The 19,051-nt window shown below is 45.4% G+C and overlaps 1 protein-coding gene across 1 annotated transcript in view; it reads left to right on the top strand.

Annotated features, from left to right (window-relative positions):
- Positions 1-1,020: 1,020 nt before the first annotated feature.
- The window catches only part of megf6a (multiple EGF-like-domains 6a), a 112,424-nt gene continuing 94,393 nt past the window's right edge, over positions 1,021-19,051 (top strand). The window contains exons 1-3 of the mRNA XM_035383529.1: positions 1,021-1,406; positions 4,699-4,833; positions 8,802-8,911. Coding sequence (XP_035239420.1) covers positions 1,318-1,406; positions 4,699-4,833; positions 8,802-8,911 — 334 coding nt within the window. The 5' untranslated portion in view covers positions 1,021-1,317. The remainder of the gene's footprint in view (positions 1,407-4,698; positions 4,834-8,801; positions 8,912-19,051) is intronic.

Genomic DNA, 19,051 nt, shown 5'->3' with positions numbered 1-19,051 from the left:
ATTAGAATACAATATTTGAATATGTTAATTTCATAACCGCTATGTAGCAGCACAGAATTTGATTTGTGATAGACTCAAAGTAGACAAATAATAATAAAACAATAGGATCTTAAATATGTATGGGGAAATGATCGATTCATGTGTTAGAGTATTCCTCTTGGTCATATGCGCACGCTAGTTGCCGGAGTGTGGCGCAGTGGGTAAGGAACTGCGCTTGTAACCGAAAGGTCTCAGGTTCGAATCCCGGGTAAGGACACTGCCGTTGTACCCTTGAGCAAGGTACTTAACCTGCATTGCTTCAGTATATATCCAGCTGTATAAATGGATACAATGTAAAGTGCTAAGTAAAAGTTGTGTAAGTCGCTCTGGATAAGAGCGTCTGCTAAATGCCTATAATGTAATGTTGGCGGATAATTGAATTTATGATTTACTGAGACTTCGTTGGCTGGCTTGACCAACTTAAGAAATCACTGGAGAAGTTATTTGTCTTTCGCCGTTAACGGTACATTCTAGTATCAAACCGAAATGTTTTCTGCAGGTGTTCAGTTGGGAACTAGAAATAAAACATACCTACTTCTTGCAGGGAATCTAAATATATTAGCTAAATAATATGTAGCCCATATCCTGTCTGGCTTCTAAAATAAATCTTGAAAGCACGGTGCCTTTTAAAACATTTGCCGATTTCAAACATCCCGTGACGTAACTGTCCGAAAAAGTTTCATTATTTAATTTTAAATGGAAAATGTTTGAATGACAATTGAATGTGAATTTCACATCAGAACGACTTTATTTAACCATTTAAAAAGATGTTTGTCGCAGTAAGTTTTAACCCCGGTCGATTAACTATATGTGCAAGTAACGGCACGTTGGAGAGGTATCTAGACACTCCGCGGTCCAAGACTTGCTGAGTAATCTTTTCAAATGATATTTTTGACCTGAGTGGGTGTGTCTAACGTGCGTGTTCTCCTCCCAAACCAGATCAAAGGAGGAGTTTTTCGTACCGATGCTCTGTTTGACAAATGCAGCATTTTTCTACTACTCAGAGCACATGGGTTATATGAGAAACACACATTTTTATGTGCAAAATTATAATTCATTCTATAAACCAAAACAATAAAATTTATTGGCACATTTCTCACAATGCATTTGAGGAGTTGTGTGACTGACAAAATCGCAGATTCCTTGAATTTTTAAAACACTTTTTCTTGTCAGAACGGGCACGGCACTTTGAAAGAGATTGGCAAAATAGTACAAAAGAAGTTTATCTTTTAAATGTCTCAGTTTCAGTAGTTTCGTTTCACGCAACAACGGAAAAGAATGGATTTGAGCCTCGCTGTAGTGCTGTTCTTCTTAATTAGTGGGATTCACGCAACATCTCGTTATGGAAGGAGTCTTCAACCTTATATGTAAGTAACTTGCAGTTAGAGCTACCGGCATCTGAACTAAGTTTTTAGTCACCTGTGTGGACTGCAGCCTTCGGCGGATCTTTGGAGGCAGCGTATTCATTTATGGTTCCATATGCCATGACTTTTGCATCACCAGCACATTGGCAATTTGATAAATCATATTTCAAAAAATGAATAGCATAGCCTACTGTGTGTAATTGATAACAATAACATAGCTACATGATAACCTCGACAACATCAGCTAACTCACAAAGTTATGAGTTCTGCAGATGGTGTGTTTCTGTCCGATGAAAACATAGCTATCAAAGTTTAATTTTTAGTAACCATATCAAATATAAACCAGGATATAGACTCAAACAAGCATCAAGGGGGAGGGAATGAGTAATGTAGGCTCTTACTCAATAAAATGCTAACTCAGTAAAATTTAGTGTTCATTTAATTCCAGAGCACATTCGGAGTCCAATAGGGACCATATGTTGGCTACTCTGGGTTTATTTAGCCTACCGCTGAACATTTTGCTGTGTATGGGTAATTATTATTCCTTTAAAAATGACTAAAACATCAATGTAATCAATCGTTATTTCAATACGTGAAATAGTGCTAAAATCATTAAAGTTGACGCACATGACGCAAGTGATTATTTATTATTGTTATTTCTTTTCAGTGTAAAAAAACGTGTCTAGCTGTGGATGTTACTGACTGTTTTTGTGGTTGTTCTCACATTACCTATGTTCATGATTGCATCTCTTTCGTGGTATTAGCCTACCTACTATCAATCAATCAATAAAATTGTATTTATACAACGCATTTATTTATACAGCGCACAAAGGGTTTGTTGCAATAACACGTGTTGGTACCCGTATTTTTCTTGAGGAAAGCACGATATAATCTCGTATTAATATTTTGTTTAGTAACATAAATTAAGGAACATAACAAAGTGCGCGATTCAGGTAGCCTATATTAGTATTCTACTGAAGCCTACACAAGAAACGTCAGAACACCACAGGAACATAAGTCGAACCCTTTCGCAAGTTGCGCGCCGGGATATTCTAATAGGCTTAACCTACCGCGTGATATAAAATTACATTTATAGTTTTTGCCCGTACTTAGATCTGCAAATGTTAACTGCATCTTGTCACCCACCCACAGCCATAAGGGCTGTAAGAAGCTGCGAATTAGAGCAGACTGTTGTAGGCAGCGATTTAATTGGAAAGAAGTGCGAAGCAGCCAGTGGATAACTTGGACTTCAGCAACACGATCTGGTGAAGTGTGCACAGTTTTCTGTACCCTATTTCTACAGGTCTCCCTCTGTAACACAGTAGACAAACAAGGAAGAATGAAACAATTAGCGACGTAATCGCAGGTTTGGGCGCGTTCATTGCCCTTTTAGCCACGGGATTCGCCAGAGGGCTCACAGTATTCAGGATCGTTTCCACAGAACCCACGCAAGCGCAGCTGACCTGCTAACGACTGTAGCCTAAAGCCTGTTTCTGCGAAACGTATTACAGACAGGCAAAATGCGCGGCAAATAGCCGCCCAACATCCCTATTTGCAAGCCTCGTAGTAGGTGGACTATTTGTTGTCTGTTGTCATTATCATAACAAACAAAGATATTTTCCATGTCTACCGCAAAAAGGAGCCATATGCACGGGGATTATGTTTCCGTGGGCTGAAGGAAGGACGCCAGATCATATTACCCGCATTCATATGAGTGCTGTGCCAGCCACTCACAATTTCATAGTCCAAATGTTCGAGTAAACCGTGAGACCCTCAGATTTTCCACGCGTTCATTAATCATGTATACAATTTCTGATTAAAATTTTATATTTATTTATGAACGTTGTCTTGCAAATACTGTCCATGTTAGGGTCATCAGAGACTCCTCTGACAGAAGACACAACAAACTCATCGCATGGTGTCACAATGCAATGTTCTTGAAAACAGGAATGACATCAATAACTTGCTGTTGGTTTTTGGAAGGCTGAGCATGCCAACAATCATTACCACCTCCGTAATGATAGTCCCATTATTTTGGGGTCTAAGAGTTTGGAATGTTCTCTAAATGGCACATAACATAAAATCCCTAAATATTTGTGTTCTTTGCATTGCAAACCTTGTGCCAACCTCAGAGAGGAGGAACTATATTGTACATTACTCAGTATGTTTCACAACACAGAGGGCCAAGTGGGGTAGACATTATGTCTACTGAACTTTTAAAAGCACAGAACTTGCCTTCAAAGATGAGCAATATGGGTTTTCCCACATTAATTAAATGAAATAGTGACAGCTAACTGAACTGCCTTGCATTCTTAAACAGAACATTCAGATCTTCTTAAAATGTAAGAACAGCTCTCAGCAAAAATAAAAATAAATTGGGGCAGACCATGCTGTGAAAAACATCTGAACATACATCTGAAAAGCAATTCATGGGCAAATCTCTGTGGTCCCCTTGGTCTTGCACATTGCTCTGAGAACACAAGGCAAGGCCAGGGTGGCCTGCCTGATCTGTCAGACATATGCTAACATTATCCTGTGAGTCTCTGTCACATGTCAAGTCTTGTTCAACACAAGTGACACCTTGAAGCCAGTCTCATTTTAAGCTCAGGTAACTAGCTGAAAACAGCTTGTTTGAAGGAGATCCATTTTTAATCATGGTGGAAATTCCCCAGAGAAGTGTAGGAAGGCCTTTAGAGCAAATTAAATCAGTATGCCATTTTTTTTGCCTTGTGCATGCATTTTGCTTCACAAAAGGGTATCAAGTTCAACAGTATCCGAACATCCTGAGCTATATTTACCAGCTGTTTCTTTTTAAATTCGATTGGCATTGATTGTCTTTGTTTCTTTTTGTTGTAAAATCATATTTGACATGCACTTTAAATTTTCATTTGAACTGAGTTTAGACAGATTAATTATCTTTCAATAACATTTTTAGACTGAAAACATACATAATCGCATAATGTGTTCCTTTTTTTCAACTTAAACAAAATGATATTTCTCAACAAAATTGCCTGCCATTTCAATGTGGGAATCTGACTCAGAAGCTGGATCAGTTTAAATTATATTGTACATAAACGCATATTTATGTACAATATAATTTAAACTGTTTGTTTGCAGATTTGTAAATGGTAGGTGTGTAATGGTTATGGCAGGTTAATGGTGTTCTTTACAGGCCCAGCCTTACTGTGGGTCCATGGTTGTCATGGAGAAATTATTATAATTTGAGAGAATCTCATTGGTCTAAATGAGGTGTAGGAGTTTATTGGTAATTTCTGTTCTCTGTCGCCCCCTATAGGCCCAATGTGTGTGCAGATCAGGAGCTGATGCTGGTTGCACAGAGGCAGCCCTGTGTCCAGGCCTTCACGCGTATGGTCAAGGTGTGGAAGCAAGGCTGCTCTGGGCAGGTGTGGTGCATCGGCTATGAGAGGAGGTGAGTTTGGCGCCCTCGTCCCCGTGCTCTGAGTAACCCACACTAAATTCACTCACTCCCCCATTAAGCACTTACTCCTTTGGTCTCTACCTACATATTTTCACCGGCATACTTTTAGTCATTCACACAGTAATTTCCTCACTCATTTGTTTACTCACCCAGTCATGCCATCTCTTCACTCACTCAAACATTCTCTCATTCACTCATTTGTTTTTTTGCTTGCTTACTCATCCAATTAGCATTCAATCATTCTGACCCTACTCTCATCCAATGACTCACTATTTCATTCATTCAACAACTGGTCATGCTTCAGTGAATTTCATGTGCACACAGGCACACTCATTCACACTCACACACAGTAGTAGAGTTGAACAACCCTTTGCTTTCAAGTATCATTTAAGGGTACAATATTACCGTCCCACATGGGCTGTATTGTCTGATGGCTTTTTATTGGTTGTGAAATAATTAGCACTAATATGGCAAGGGTCCGTTGTGTCGCAGGAGTAAAAATAAGTCAGTTGGACATATGGCGTGAATCTCTCTCTCGCTATTGCTCTTTGCTCTTGACACCCCCCAAAACAATTTACCCCCAAAACCCCTTTCTAAAATAGCCTCTAGCTGCCTGCCTGCCCTTTCCTGGGACCGAAAGGTTCTAATGGGTGAGGGTCAGGGTCAAATTCCTGTTCTCTTCTAGGGGTGAAAACAAAAACGCCGTATTAGGAGCTTTAAAAAGCCATGGCGCTTGCTAAGCTAACAAGTGTTTTTGTAAGGCTCAGCGCGGCACACGTGTTCAGCGCAAACATTTGGGAGAGCTGTGGGACGGGATTGGATAGATTACCGTCAGCGGCGCTTTTATCCAGAGGGCGGTGGTGGCACAGACGAGCTGGCAGGTTGATGCCAGTGAAATCCAATCCAGGGCCCTCTGTGTGTCTGGACACGGGGGGGAGGGGGGGAGGGGGGTGGGGGTGTTCTGTGAACAGTGAGCCGAAAGCGATCGCTCTGTTGAGAGAGGATTATTAAAGTCCTCAAACGCTTCCCGAATCAGACGAGGGGGGTGAGGGAGAATTTAGCCTCCCAGCCTGATCAGAATAGCGGTATTGTGGCTGGTGATCAGAGGGGTCTGTTCTGCTTAATGTGCGTGTGTGAAGCCAGTGGGGGGGGGGGGGGGGGGGGGGAGAGGAGACGCTGCAGGCGGAGATAAGGCTTCGCTCAGCTGTCCGCGCGGCGCTACCTCCTCCCGCGTGCGTCACAGGAACTCCCTGCGTGTATTTGGGGGGTGAAAGTCCATGGGACGCCTCTGAACTGTGACACTAACGCCAAGGTGCAAGTTCCCCTCACGTCCTGTGCACATATTCAAAAGTTAACAGGGATTGCAGGCCCCCGACTGTGTTAATCCTGTCAAAGGTCTCTGCATCGTGCTCTGGAGTCACATGTCTGTTTGAGTCAGTATAGTGCTAGGTTTGGTGATGGCACCCTATAGCCCTGGTTTTGCCAAGACCAACCATGGCTGGGCATCCCTCGATATGGCATAATCAGCCAAGGCATCACCTGGAGACAGAGGATATTGGTTAGCAAGACAGTGCCCACCGCAGTATTCAACAGCAGTGCCCTGGTTTGATCGAGCACTGATGCGCTCCTCAGATACTTGATTCTTCAGAACAGTGACTGTTGGAGCTCAGATTAGTGGCTTTCGGACTTGAGAAGAAGTTGCTCAGCTGCATGTGTTTTGGAGGCCAAAACTGCTGGACCAGTCTTGTGCTTCTATTGTCTAATAGTGAGTGGATGATTTGATTAAGCCATCTATGCAACACAGGACACAGGAAGGTAGTCAGTTCATGGGGCTATCGCTCTCCTGCATATCACAAGGGGAGTGCTTCCTGTTCAGAGGTTCATGTCCCAGTGGGTAACTGTCTGCTGAATGGAAGTTCCTTTTGCATTAAAATTGCACATCGCATGTGCACACATTTGAAGTCTGGGTATTCATGTGAACACACAAAGATGTGAATTCTGGGTGTTCATGTGAACGCACAGTCATGGTTTTTTATTTCAGTTTTAGACAGGTCTTAATGAGGTCTAATGTCTGCTTGATCTGAAGACCTTTTCCCCCCCAGGCTAATTTGATAGTTTCTTGCTTTTTTTGCAATACTTCTTTCTCTTTCCCTCTCCTTTAATCTGCAGTAATGATTTATAGTCATTGTGCTCTTATCTTCGCATTAAGGATAAAAACAATGCATTAGATCTAACAGATCTCGGCTATTTTCACGAAAGATCCACACGCAAATTTTCCAAGCCTCTTAGTCTGCCAATAGAATGTGAGGCCATTGACAGCAAAGGCTTTCTGAAAAGTTCTCCTAAGTCTTCCAGCCCCATCTAAGACAGTAAGAAGTTTCCAGAAGCTGCATGTGCATGCTCGGCTAACAATTGTTGGTTCCTAGACTATTCTTGGAATGTTAAGTTCAAGGTAAATGTTCCCAACACCCTAAATTTGTCTGGTTTCCTGCCTGTCCCTTGAACTCCTTAAGTGACAAAGAACATTGCAGGAGGCGTCTCAGAACGTTTGTTCAGATTTGTTTTTTCATTTCCATGATTTGAATTTGAACTTTGAACTGCCATTTTTAATAATTTGTAATACTTTTTTTTTGGGAAAGTAAGCAATGGTGAATCAATCAGGCATGGCAGGACTTAGATATGGAACATTCTTAAAATGTTATTAACGCATATGGTGTGACAAAATGACAACCACTGAAGGAAAAAATATGGTTCAAGACTTTTTTGGGAACATTCTCATCGTAGTGTTATCTCATAACCAAATGGGAATGCACACGGAATGTTCTCTGGCATTCTTATAACATGATGTGTTTGCTGGCTGCTGGGTGTCAGTCCTCCAACAGCCCCAGTGCAGTTGCAGAACCCTTAGTGAAGGTGGCATACTTCTTTAAGTGGTGCTGCTGCTCTGGTTGAGTGTGTCAGTGCTTGTGATTCTTGGCCACTCAGTCAGTGAAATATACTCTAGCTTTGTTCTGCGAGCCTATCTAAAAACTTATTGGCAACAGGTGACATCTTGAAGCCTGTCTTATTTTAAATTCAGGCAACTAACCCTCCTCCTCCTCCTCCTCTTTCTGTATCTGTCCATATATCCATCTCTCTTTTTCTCTCTCTTTCTCTCTCTCACTTGCTATCTCTCCCACTCTTTCTCTGTGTCCGTCTCTCTGGGGCCTTTTGTCAAACCGCAGCCTAATCTCCTGCATTCTCTGCAGCACTTAGCAGCGCGCAAGGCAGGAACTCGCTTTGATGACGGGCTAGGCATCAATTAGAGGCCATAAAGAGGGAGCGCTTAGCTTAGCGCTGTGCGGCGCGGTGCATAAATGACGGTTAGAGCCGAGCCGGGCTCGGTGAAACTACCGGGAGGCCCAGAGCCAAAATGAGCGCCGGTCCCAGGGAGGTATGCGCTCCTTCCTTAGATACTGAGTCCATTAACTCCCAGACATCTCCAGCAATTCAGCGACAGCCTCTGAGACGAGCCTCTCTCACCTCTCGTTCTACTAGTGGCGCATCAAAGAGGATGAAGTGCAAAGCACCCTCTGAGCGCAGCATATGTGAGCAATGATCTTACCCCTAAACCCCACCCCCCCACATACAAAAAGTGTGTTACAAAACCCCAAACTCTTAGATGGAGTGGGTATGTATGTTCCTTCCCATATGTTAGTTCTCCATCATGCGGAGCCAGGAAGTTGATGTCAGTCGAAATGTGAAATGTTAACATTAAACTGCTCAAAAATGTCATGTTACAAAACACCATGCGGTTAAAATTAGGTGGGCTTGTTCCCAGTATGCCGTTTCTATATGTCCTGCATCAGAACATTCATATCAGTTTGAATTAAAATATCAACTGCTGCTAATTTATTTGTCACAACATTTGTTCTTCTATCAGTGTTAACCATCTGCAAATGTTTCCTGTGTTTCTGTAGGACAGTCTACTATACAGGCTACAGACAGGTGTACAGACAGGACTACCAGCCCGTGTACAAGTGCTGTCCTGGATGGTCACAGCTCAACGGAGAGGCAGGGTGCCTTTATCGTAAGTGTCCCGTCTGCTTTCACAGATATGCTACTGCTAACCTGCAACTGCACTCTCATCCTCTAAGGCAGTCTTCTGGAGCAGACCGTCTGCCCTCCTTATGCGTTCTTTCACTATATTCAGACAGAGGGGGGAATGGACGGGGTTGGAACCGCAGGGTGCAGAAAGTGTCATGCCTGGGAATCGAACCCCTGGCCACACGGGGTGCTTGTATATGGGCTGCATGTCAACTCCTTGATGGACTGCACCACATGCCTCGACCCATTGCCCTCTTCTGTTTGCCATTCCGATTCCGCATGATTGACATGACAGTGTTGAGATTTGCAAGATTTACTCGGTTGTGTGAAGGGTGTGTCCCTAAAAAAGTTAAAAGCTGTTTTTAAAATGGATTTTATATTAACATTTCAAAATTGTGCACGCTCAGTGAGGTGACGTGCATATGACACTGAAATGAATTAATCTGGGAAGCAAAGGGGGTGGGGGTAACTTCGGAGGTGGACGGGGGTGAAGTTGAATAGAATGCTAATGCAAGGGTGTCAGAGGTCAAAGGTCAAGAGGTTCTGACTCAACTGTCCTACTTAATAAGTGTCAGCACACGGTCATTATTACTGCAGCGTTGGGCTGGACCCGCACATTCTGGAGAAAAGAGAAAACCTCAAATAAAAGTGAGCAGGCTATGAGATCTATGTCATTGTTTTAAGAAAGAGAGAAAAGCCTGAGGGTGAGGAGGAGAGCAGAGGAGGGCAGGCGTTCCCCGGCTGTTTATCTGGAGCGAGAGATGCGATGCAGGAGAGGGAGGGGGCAGGGGTGTGCTGGCTGTCTCGTGCTGTACCTCTCAATGATTCACACACTGGTTTGATGACAGCTTCGGCTGATTGTCTCAAGACTTTCTGGTGCGATTGCTCTGCATTTGAATATGATCCATGTTGCTCCTGCTTGAAAATAATGTAAGGAAAGCTTAAGAAAGTCCAGTTCCACTAACAACATATGAGCAATCAGTGGTGTGAAACCAACAAAATTATCTGTATCTGTTTCTGTATTTAGAGAGAAAACAGGAAGTGGGCGTGACTTAAACAGCATCCCAGTGTGGCTCTATTTAAAATGTGGTGGTAAATATCCCTTGGCAACATTTATTGGGTTAAAACACTGCAGGCTTTAGCAGTTCGTGGTTTATGGTCATGCAGGTTTTCAGTAACAATGTTTAACGGGTTGACACTGTGACATCAGGCTGTGCCTTTGCACAGTAAACTATGGTTTGACTGTGGGATTTAGTTGTGTTCAGTATAAGGTGCCACCAGGTTGATATTAGGAATATGCAGTGTGTCAGGGAGGAGAGCCACAGCTGTAGAACTGTCTGGTTTGAGAGGGAATCTGGTCTGTTCATAGATGAGAGGGGTCGTAATTTCCCCACAATTCCACAGGGGCTTTCCACCTCAGCCATTTCCACCTCAGCTGTGAAACTGGTGTGCTGTGGCTCTTGTGTATAAGACCATGGCTGGTGGAAGAGCCAGCTATGCAGACCAAAGATAATGTCCTTTACATAACACCCCACACCGCCTCCTGTTCCCCACACTGTAAGCACTGAAAAGCACATTCAGTATGATTAAGTGATTATTTTAACAGTGTTTCCCTAAAGCATAATACTCTACGTCATTAAGCGCCCCTTTAAAGCGCTCCAGAGAAATCATTTTGTTTAAGTGTCGGATTCGTTTGATTTTCCTGCTGCTGATCTCCTGCCAGGTTCAGAACGTGCTCTGTGTTCCTTTGATGAAGACGGTGAGGTTAGTCCTGTAATGGGACAGCAGTGCTCCTGGGCCTGGTGGCCCTCCTGGTCCCATCCAGCCTCTATCAAAGGGCTTAGCTCTGTGCCTGTGAAACTTGACTGGAAGCCTTTGATAGGATTTTACGCCGGTGGAGCCGAGTCACATAGCCCGCATACCTCAGACAGCACCCCCTGACAAAGATCAGACCCTTCCCTGCGCAAACACCCCCCTGCACCTCCCCTGGCCAAAACTCCCCCTCTGTCTCCTTCTCACTGGACAATGGCCATGACACCCCCCACAAACACATATAGGTACACAAATGCGCATGCATGCACACACGCACGAATGCACAAACAGGCACGCACACATGCTCATACTCACACGCGCGTACACGCACACACTCACGCTCATACTCTCACGCGCACGCTCACACACACGCACAGAGACACACACACACACACACACACACACATGCTCATACTCACACACACACATGCACACACACACACACACACACACACATGCTCATACTCACACACACACACACACACACACACAAATACATGCTCATACTCTCACGTGCATACTCACACACACACACACACACATGCTCATATTCACACACACACGCACACACACACACACTCCCTGGTTTGTTTTGGCCCAGGCTGTGGGTAGTGTACCAGGGGAACTCAGGTATGGTGCAGGGGCCAGGGACGGTCTCCTGCTTGGCCTTTCAACAGCGCCTCATTACTGGGGCCAGGGGCTGCCCCTCAATGTGCGCTTTGTCTCAGTGAGAAGATTACCGTATTGAATTAACCAGCGGGGCTGGTCCCGCCCCCTCGCCCCGGTCCATCGGACCCTCCTCGCGCTTCTCTCTCGATGCCCCGCTGTAATTTGTTGTTTTTTCCCCCCTTTTTTCTTTTTCCCTCTCTCTCACCTTCTTGTGTGACAGGGATCGTTTCTCTGAACGGAGGGAAAAACACCCCCTTCATCTCCGTAACATAACACCTTGCAAAGCCACCGTATGCGCCGGGCCAATCAGTCATTCAGTGTGGATAAAAGGACGTTTAGATTGGCTATCTCTCTCTCTCTCTCTCTCTCCCTCCTTCCCTCTCTCTCTCCCTATCTCTGTATTTCTTTCCCATTTCTCTCTCTCAATTTCTCTTTCTTGATCTCTGTCTGTCCCCATTTCTCTCTTTTTCTGTCATTACCAGTTTTCTCTCTCCCTCTCTTTCTCTCTTTCCCTTTCTCAGCTTCTTGTTTTCATGACGTCCACAGAGAGCTTAGTTCAGCACCATTCAATCCCTCATTTTTCCAGTGGTACAGCGTGGGGTTTTATCATAGGCTTCAAAGGAGATTTGACACCTAAAGAGAAAAAAAAATGGCTTAGACGAGCTGGGCACTCACAGATTTAGGCAAATACTCCCATGATAGGAGGTCTAAAATACGGTTTAAAATACTCTCATCTACGGCGGGAGAGAAAAGTGGTCTGTAATAGTGTATAGCGCTGCTGTGGCTATGATTTAAAGTTAATCCCCTCTGGGGTAAAACACACACCCGTTCTGGCCCCTGTCCTGGTGCAAGTACTCAGGAGTCGGGGGTTGTGGGGGAAGGGGGGTGGTGGTTCTGTGGGGTGTTGGTGAACCATTTTAACTTTCCCTCAGCTGCAGTAAAGCTGATTGTAAGCTAGATAGGTTAAGGAGCTGGTTTTGTAACCTAAAGGTCACAGGTTCAATTTCCGGGTAGGACGCTGCCGCTGTACCCTTGAGCAAGGTACTTAACCTGCATTGCTTCAGTGTACATCCAGCTGTGTAAATGCAATGTGAAAGTTGTGTAAGTCGCTCTGGATAAGAGCATCTGCTAAATGCCTGTAATGTAATGTAATGTAATGTAGATTCCTTCAGGCGTTCAGCCCAGGCACGCAGCTGTTAAAGTCCAAACTGGCAACTTCCTATTGCCCGGTTCCTTCAAACAGACACCCCGGTGTCCTTCCAGTAAGCACTCCCCAGCTATTCCGCCCCCTACTTATAATTTATTTATTTAATTTTAAAATTTATTTCCTTTTTTATTGTGGGAACAGAATAGCCTGCCCAAGAACATCCAAAAATTAAACTGTAAACTGGCGCCTTGTTGTTGCTCTTTTGTTCATCTCTTGCGGTTTCATTTTCGTCTTCTTCCTTCACCTCCAACCCTCCGCTTCCTCTCTTTTCATCCTGGCTTTAGTGTTTTTCTGCTTTTCTTCTTCTCTGTAGCTGTCGCAGTGCGATAAACTGGGAGATTTGCTTTTCTAATTAAACATCCCACTTGACACAACATTGCTGGGATTCCTTGGCCCGTGCGGATGTTGTTGCAACAGGAAAAGGCCTTTCTCTCGCATGGCGGTTGATAGCCATTGCAGGCACTTGAGATTGAGGCTCGTGGCGTGCTTTTCCGAAGGTTTGCGTGCCAAGTGTGTCTTAAAGACGTGTGTATGTTTGTGTTGGGGTGGGGGGGGGGGCACGTGTCCCAGAGCACGCGTTCTCTCTTAAATCTGTGCAGCAGTGCAAGGCGGAATTTGTCGGAGCAACAGCAGCGGTCCGAGCGCCGCCGCTTCGCCATGAGTTGGTGAGCGGTTAGCGTGGCCGGAAAATTCGCGGCGCCTTCCACAAACCCCCTCGTGAGCTCTACCCCGGGTTTGACTTTGACTCCTCGATTTGGGAGGTTGTGCCGGTTGCCGGTAGCGACGGAGGTGAAGCCCATCTCAAGGCTGAGAATTCCCACAGCAGTAAATTCTGGGGTGACTGAGGGGCGGTGAGACACTTGTGACGTGCGCTTTTTCATGGTTCCCTCCGTGTCCCGCTGTGGGAAAATTAGATTTTCGGAGAGGAGAGGACTCCCCCCTGCAGGGTCCGCCGCGCTCTCCCAGCTGGACGCAAGGCCCAGAATGTGGCGGACTGAGTGTGGACAAAAGTGTTACATTTTTTAAAAAAGGAATTTCACCATTTGTGGTCAGAGCACGCAAAGGTGCTGTAAATTACACCTGCTGCAAGTTATGGCCTGTTTTCTTTTTTGGCAGTTTTAAACCTAATGCGTGCAAAATGAAAACATGTTTCTCTCTAGATATCTGTTGGTTCCTGCCACACTCTGACCCCTTGGACCTTCTGCTCCACTGATTTACTGAACTCTATGGTGCAGAGGAGAGCAGACTCCCTAAGTGTGTTCGAGCCTCCGCTCTGTTTGGAGGACTGCGTAATCCCATCGAGTGGGACAGCACTTGACAGAGCTCAAGGGGACTAATCGGCCCACCGGACGATTCACGTTGAGCTGAAGCCCCCTGACGTCTTTTTGAGAGCCCCCCCCCCCCTCCCCCCCTTAACATTCCAGTGTTAAACAATGCGTCTGAGCGGTAGAGAAGGGGTGGGCGTGGGGAGTCAAAAGTGAAAATATGGCCGGTATTGACCAAAAAAAAAAGCGGCAGGAAGGTTTTAACAGACGGGTTGACGGGTGAGAGACAATGTGCCCACCCGTTTGCCACCCTCCTTAGCCGCTGAATGGCTCATTGATTGGTCTCATTGTTGGGTTGAGGGGGAAATTCCCTCTAATGACCCTGGGATGGGAAGGGAAGCCTTACTACTCCAGTACTTGGGTGGGCCTCGGGGCCTTGGGTCCAGAGGTCGTTATCGTGGCCCCACAATGGCACCCGTAACAATGACGGGAGGGACACGGGTAGGTCCAGAGCATGACTGCATGGAGCCATCTGTAGTGTCCGAAGAATTCGGCGCTCTTTGCGGTACCTGTAAGATGCTTGGTGGGTTAATGGTGCATGAAGATCTGAAGGGTTCTGTGTGATTTGTTGGTGGGAGTCAATGGAAGACGACTGTGATGTGACGCCCGGCTAGATGAGGACCATGGAAGGTGTATCGGTCTGTAAGAGGGGCAGCTGGAGAATGTTCTAGAACTTAAATCTCTCTGGGTCATTGGGGCCACCCAAACTTCACTTGGAGTGGATTTGGTGGTCAAAGTTTTTGCGAGACTTCTCACAGTTGGTGCCTGTGTGTGTGTCTGTGTGTGTGTGTGTGCTTGCATGTATGTGACTGTGTTTGGTAAATGGTAAATGGACTGCATTTATATAGCGCTTTTATCCAGAGCACAATTTACAATTGATGCCTCTCATTCACCAGAGCAGTTAGGGGTTAGGTGTCTTGCTCAGGGAGCAACCCTCCGACTGCCAGACAACTGCTCTTACCTCCTGAACTATGTCGCCCCCTATTTGCATTGTATATTTGCATTGTGCATGTATGTGCTTGTGCATCTGTCTGGGTATATATGCGTGTGTGCATTCACTCAGGTTTATTTGTGCTCGTATATGTTTTCAAGTGTATGTGCATGCATGTGTGCGTGTGTGTGCGTGTGTGTGTATGTGTGTGAGTGTGTGTGTGTGTGTGTTTGCGTGCGCGTTTGTGCATGTGTGCATAAACGTGTATGTCATGGAAGTGAAGCCCTCCTCAGATCTCACACTCAACATTGATTGTGTGTTGTTAAAATGTCCGCTTGTCCCTAACTCGTTAGCGTTCTTATCTTGCCCCTAAGCCGCCACTGTTTGCTCGACAGCTCTGACACTGTCTGCATGTAAACATTACAACCAGGTGGTGTCTTGCCCTCTGCCTGCAGGAAATGTTTGTTTTCTCTCTCCAGGGATTTTTACCCTCCGCTTTCTCTTTTTCATACCATATGGAATGTCTTTTGCCTTGAAGGAAACCATACATGTCACTGGGGTTACACTCTCTGACCACGCTGGTACTCTTTCTCTAGAAAGTCTGGAAAGGGAAGTTGCAGTTTTGTGTTTCCTGGAGTTGATTGTTTCTAGCAAGCATGCTAATTTTGTCCTTGGCTAATGGTTAAGTTGGCTTCAATTTTTGCATCTAATTGGAGTACCATCAACACAAGAGCATGATTCTTTCAAAAGAGGAAACTGATCATTTGTTTATTACTGAAGCACATCCCTGGAATTTGGGCAGACTTATCGCACATATGGTCATCAATCTGGTCAGGCTTATAGTACCGAAAGGTTTTATGATCTTACTTTATATGATCTTACCAAATATATCTCTATGTACTAATTTTAAATGTTGCCACTATTAAAAATGAGCATTTTCATGAAAGGTCCTTTGGTCCTTTTCTATGAGTCAGTTACAGAAAATCAGAAGAAAAGAGCAACTGATTTTTGCAGCTAAGGAGACTAGTTAAAATAAGAAAACATTTGATTTCACACATTTTTCTCCAAAACAAACGGCACAGTTTGCTTCACTGTCATATCATGTCCATTACAACACTATTAATTAGAGTTCACCTTTAAAAGAAAGGAGCTGTATTCAAGCGGAGTGAATCACCGCTGATCTACACCCTCTGCCCTCCATAGGGAACGATGGCGCTGCTAACGCTCAATACAAACCGAAGGCTCCAAACACCAAACATGCGTTTCCCAAACATGTGTTTTCCCATTTGAAGTTCAGTGAGGCTGAACCTGTGACACCTGCTGTACCAAGGGCAAGTAGGAGAGAAAAGCCTGGGGGCGGTGTGTGTGGGGGGTGTTGGGTTGGGGGTGTGGGGGGGGGGGGGGGTGGACTTATTGACCTTCTCCCTCCGTGTGAGTTTTCTAATCCCGTCTGACAAGGTCCCTTTGTGCCAGAGCAGGGCAATCAGAGAGACAGCTGCGAGTGAGACTTACTGCATTTGGTCCAGGCTGTAGGGGCCTTAGACCGCCGCCTCAGAGGGTGATTACCAGATGTCTGGGGAGTTTTGGAAGGGGGGGTGGGGGGGGGGGGTTGTTCAGAAACCAACCCTCTGGTCTAATGGGGGAAAACTTGAGGGCGATGTGCAGTTGGCGATTGCATCGCACTGGGTATGGCAGGCTTCAGTTGGTTAGGGGTCTGCATTTCATCACTCTATAGTGACCCCTGCTGATTGATCAGGTGCCTATGTACTGCATGCCAAAGCCACGTATGATAGGTCTTCCTCTGACTCCACTCGGTGAGGAGCTTAGCTGTGGTCTCGAGTGTGGGAAGAAGAAGGCTGGTGACACCACATGTTTTGGGGGAGAACAGATGTGTTCACTCTCCCCGTTGGGCAGTAGGGACCAGTGAACGAGGCTGCAGTTTGATAATATTGAATTGGACATACAAATTTGGGTGGGAATTTGACATGTACAGCCGCACATTTGAACTCCAATATTTAAAAAAACAATAATTAAAGCAAAATACAATTTTTCTCATACTTTTAAATCATTTCTGGGCGAATCACTTGATGTTTGTAGACATATGTGCATTTTAAATGGTCAACTCAAACTGAATCTAGAAGGACAAGCCTAGAGACCCCAGAAACAGCCATTCTCATATTAATTAATGTTAATAACAGTGGAATTGGGAATTATGCATTTTACTTTTCCTCTTTCCTTCCAGCAAGTTCAACTTTAAACAAAAGATTCACGTAATGTCCTGAATCTTTTTTCAGCAGCACTGGAATGAAAGCAGTACAGTCCTGCTTCCTATTGTGTTGACCTCTGAATGGCCTTCCGTGTCCCTTATGTGACCCCTTCAGAAACGGGCAGTGAGGCTGGCTGTAGGAGGGGCTTGTCAACGGGTAATTTCCTGCAGAGATGAAGCCACCGACTGACAGAACTCGGCGTGGAAGTGGCCGTCGGGGAGTTGGGATAAGGGGTAGATCCCGCTTTGTCTCGGGGGCGAGGCTGTGCGATTGACGGAGATGTGCCAAGCGCTGGCCAGGTGTGAGCGGACGGGCCCAGACAGTCGCTGAGGATGTTTAGACTGCCTGTCGGAGTTACGCTTTCAGGAACTCGCAGGCTGTTGAAAGACAGGACTGTAATGATTCCATTGTCCACGGTCACCGCCCCTCCACCCCCATCCATTTTGTAACCCCCCCCACCCCCCTCCCTGGTCAGTCCATTCATGTCCATTTGATGTTCCTGGCAAACCTTCCTTTGTAAATGATCTTTGGTGACTTAAATCCAAGGCATCACGCCAAAAAAGAAACAAAACAAAAGAAAGTGACCCGTTCCCCCCGCTGCTCGAAATATTCCTTTGAAGAATTTTTTCACCAATCACTAATTCAGCTGTTGCCAAAATTCCCTCCCTGCTTCTTTGGTCATGCGTATTATTTGACTCAAGTGGTATTTGTCCAAAATTGGAAGTGTTGATTCCGAGCTACTTAAAAAGATTACAGTTTTTTCTGTATGGTGCGGTATTTTATGCTCGCACGGTGTTTCAGATATGATGGTTGTGCCTTTTTGTTCTGCCTTTGCCGTGTGGAATGTGAGGTTGACAGGATGTCGTTGTTTTTTGGTTTTTTTTAAATGCCGGAACGACTCCAGACCTTCACACGCTCCTCCTCGGTCTGCCTGTTTGATACAGGGCCAGTTCATTTGACTCCCATTAGCAGGGTAGTAGAGAATTACCTAGTGATCACCATGAATACGGCTGCTCCCTGTTACTCTACCGTGAATGGATGCAGGAGTATGGCCAGGTTTTGGCTCAGGCCTGGAAAGGGAGGCTTCACCAGTCAATTCCTTCCCTTACTGCCCCCAGTTTTTTGTTGGGGTTATTTTGGCAAGTGTGTTCACTTGTCCATTCTGCTTCCTTCCTTCATCTTGTTCCTGCTCTTGTTTTGTTTGTCCATCTGCGATTCCAGCACCTCCTGATTTACAGACGGCCCAAACAATAACATGGAGTGAATCGCAAGTGCATTTTTGATTAATGACTTCATGACTATGACTCTGTTGCCGTGTTACTAGTTCAGAAGTCACATTCCCAGTGACTCTCCCAACTATTTCTTGGAATGATCACCACACGGTTCCAGAAAAGGGAAGGGAGGTTTAAGTGGAGAGCGAAAACCATAAGAAGCCCTGCAGCAGGCAGAAGAATGAGATAAGAATGCAGGGGGGTGAACTTCTTTCCCCGATAATTTTTCTGGGGTCAGTCTCTCTCTCGAGATCCTGTCATGTGTCATCTCCGCGTGAAGCGGTGGCGAGAAGCCTGAATTCCTCTGAGAAATAAACACTGTGAAGAGTATGTGTATACACTGTACCATGTGGCCCGTGTACTTTCGCTGGTTGTAATCTTTCGCTGTCAATCTCACGTGCCTTCTCCCCCTTCTGTCTTGTGAGTGTGTGGAACCTAATGGCGCGGGGCGTATTTGAGACGTTCACTTCGCCGTGTCAGAGAAGCGTCTCTTGTTTTCATTCCGCCGCTGCGGAGCTATCCCAAACGGCAGAAGCTCTGCGCGTCGGGGGCGAGCGATGTGAGCGTGCGGAATGTGCCATTTGCGAGTATCCCCCCGTGGGGGCTCCTCCTGTTTGGAATACCAGGAGTTGCGTGTGTTT

This window comes from Anguilla anguilla, chromosome 11, assembly GCF_013347855.1.
Source record: "Anguilla anguilla isolate fAngAng1 chromosome 11, fAngAng1.pri, whole genome shotgun sequence".
Taxonomy (NCBI): domain Eukaryota; kingdom Metazoa; phylum Chordata; class Actinopteri; order Anguilliformes; family Anguillidae; genus Anguilla; species Anguilla anguilla.
This window is presented reverse-complemented; position numbering and strand designations above follow the sequence as displayed.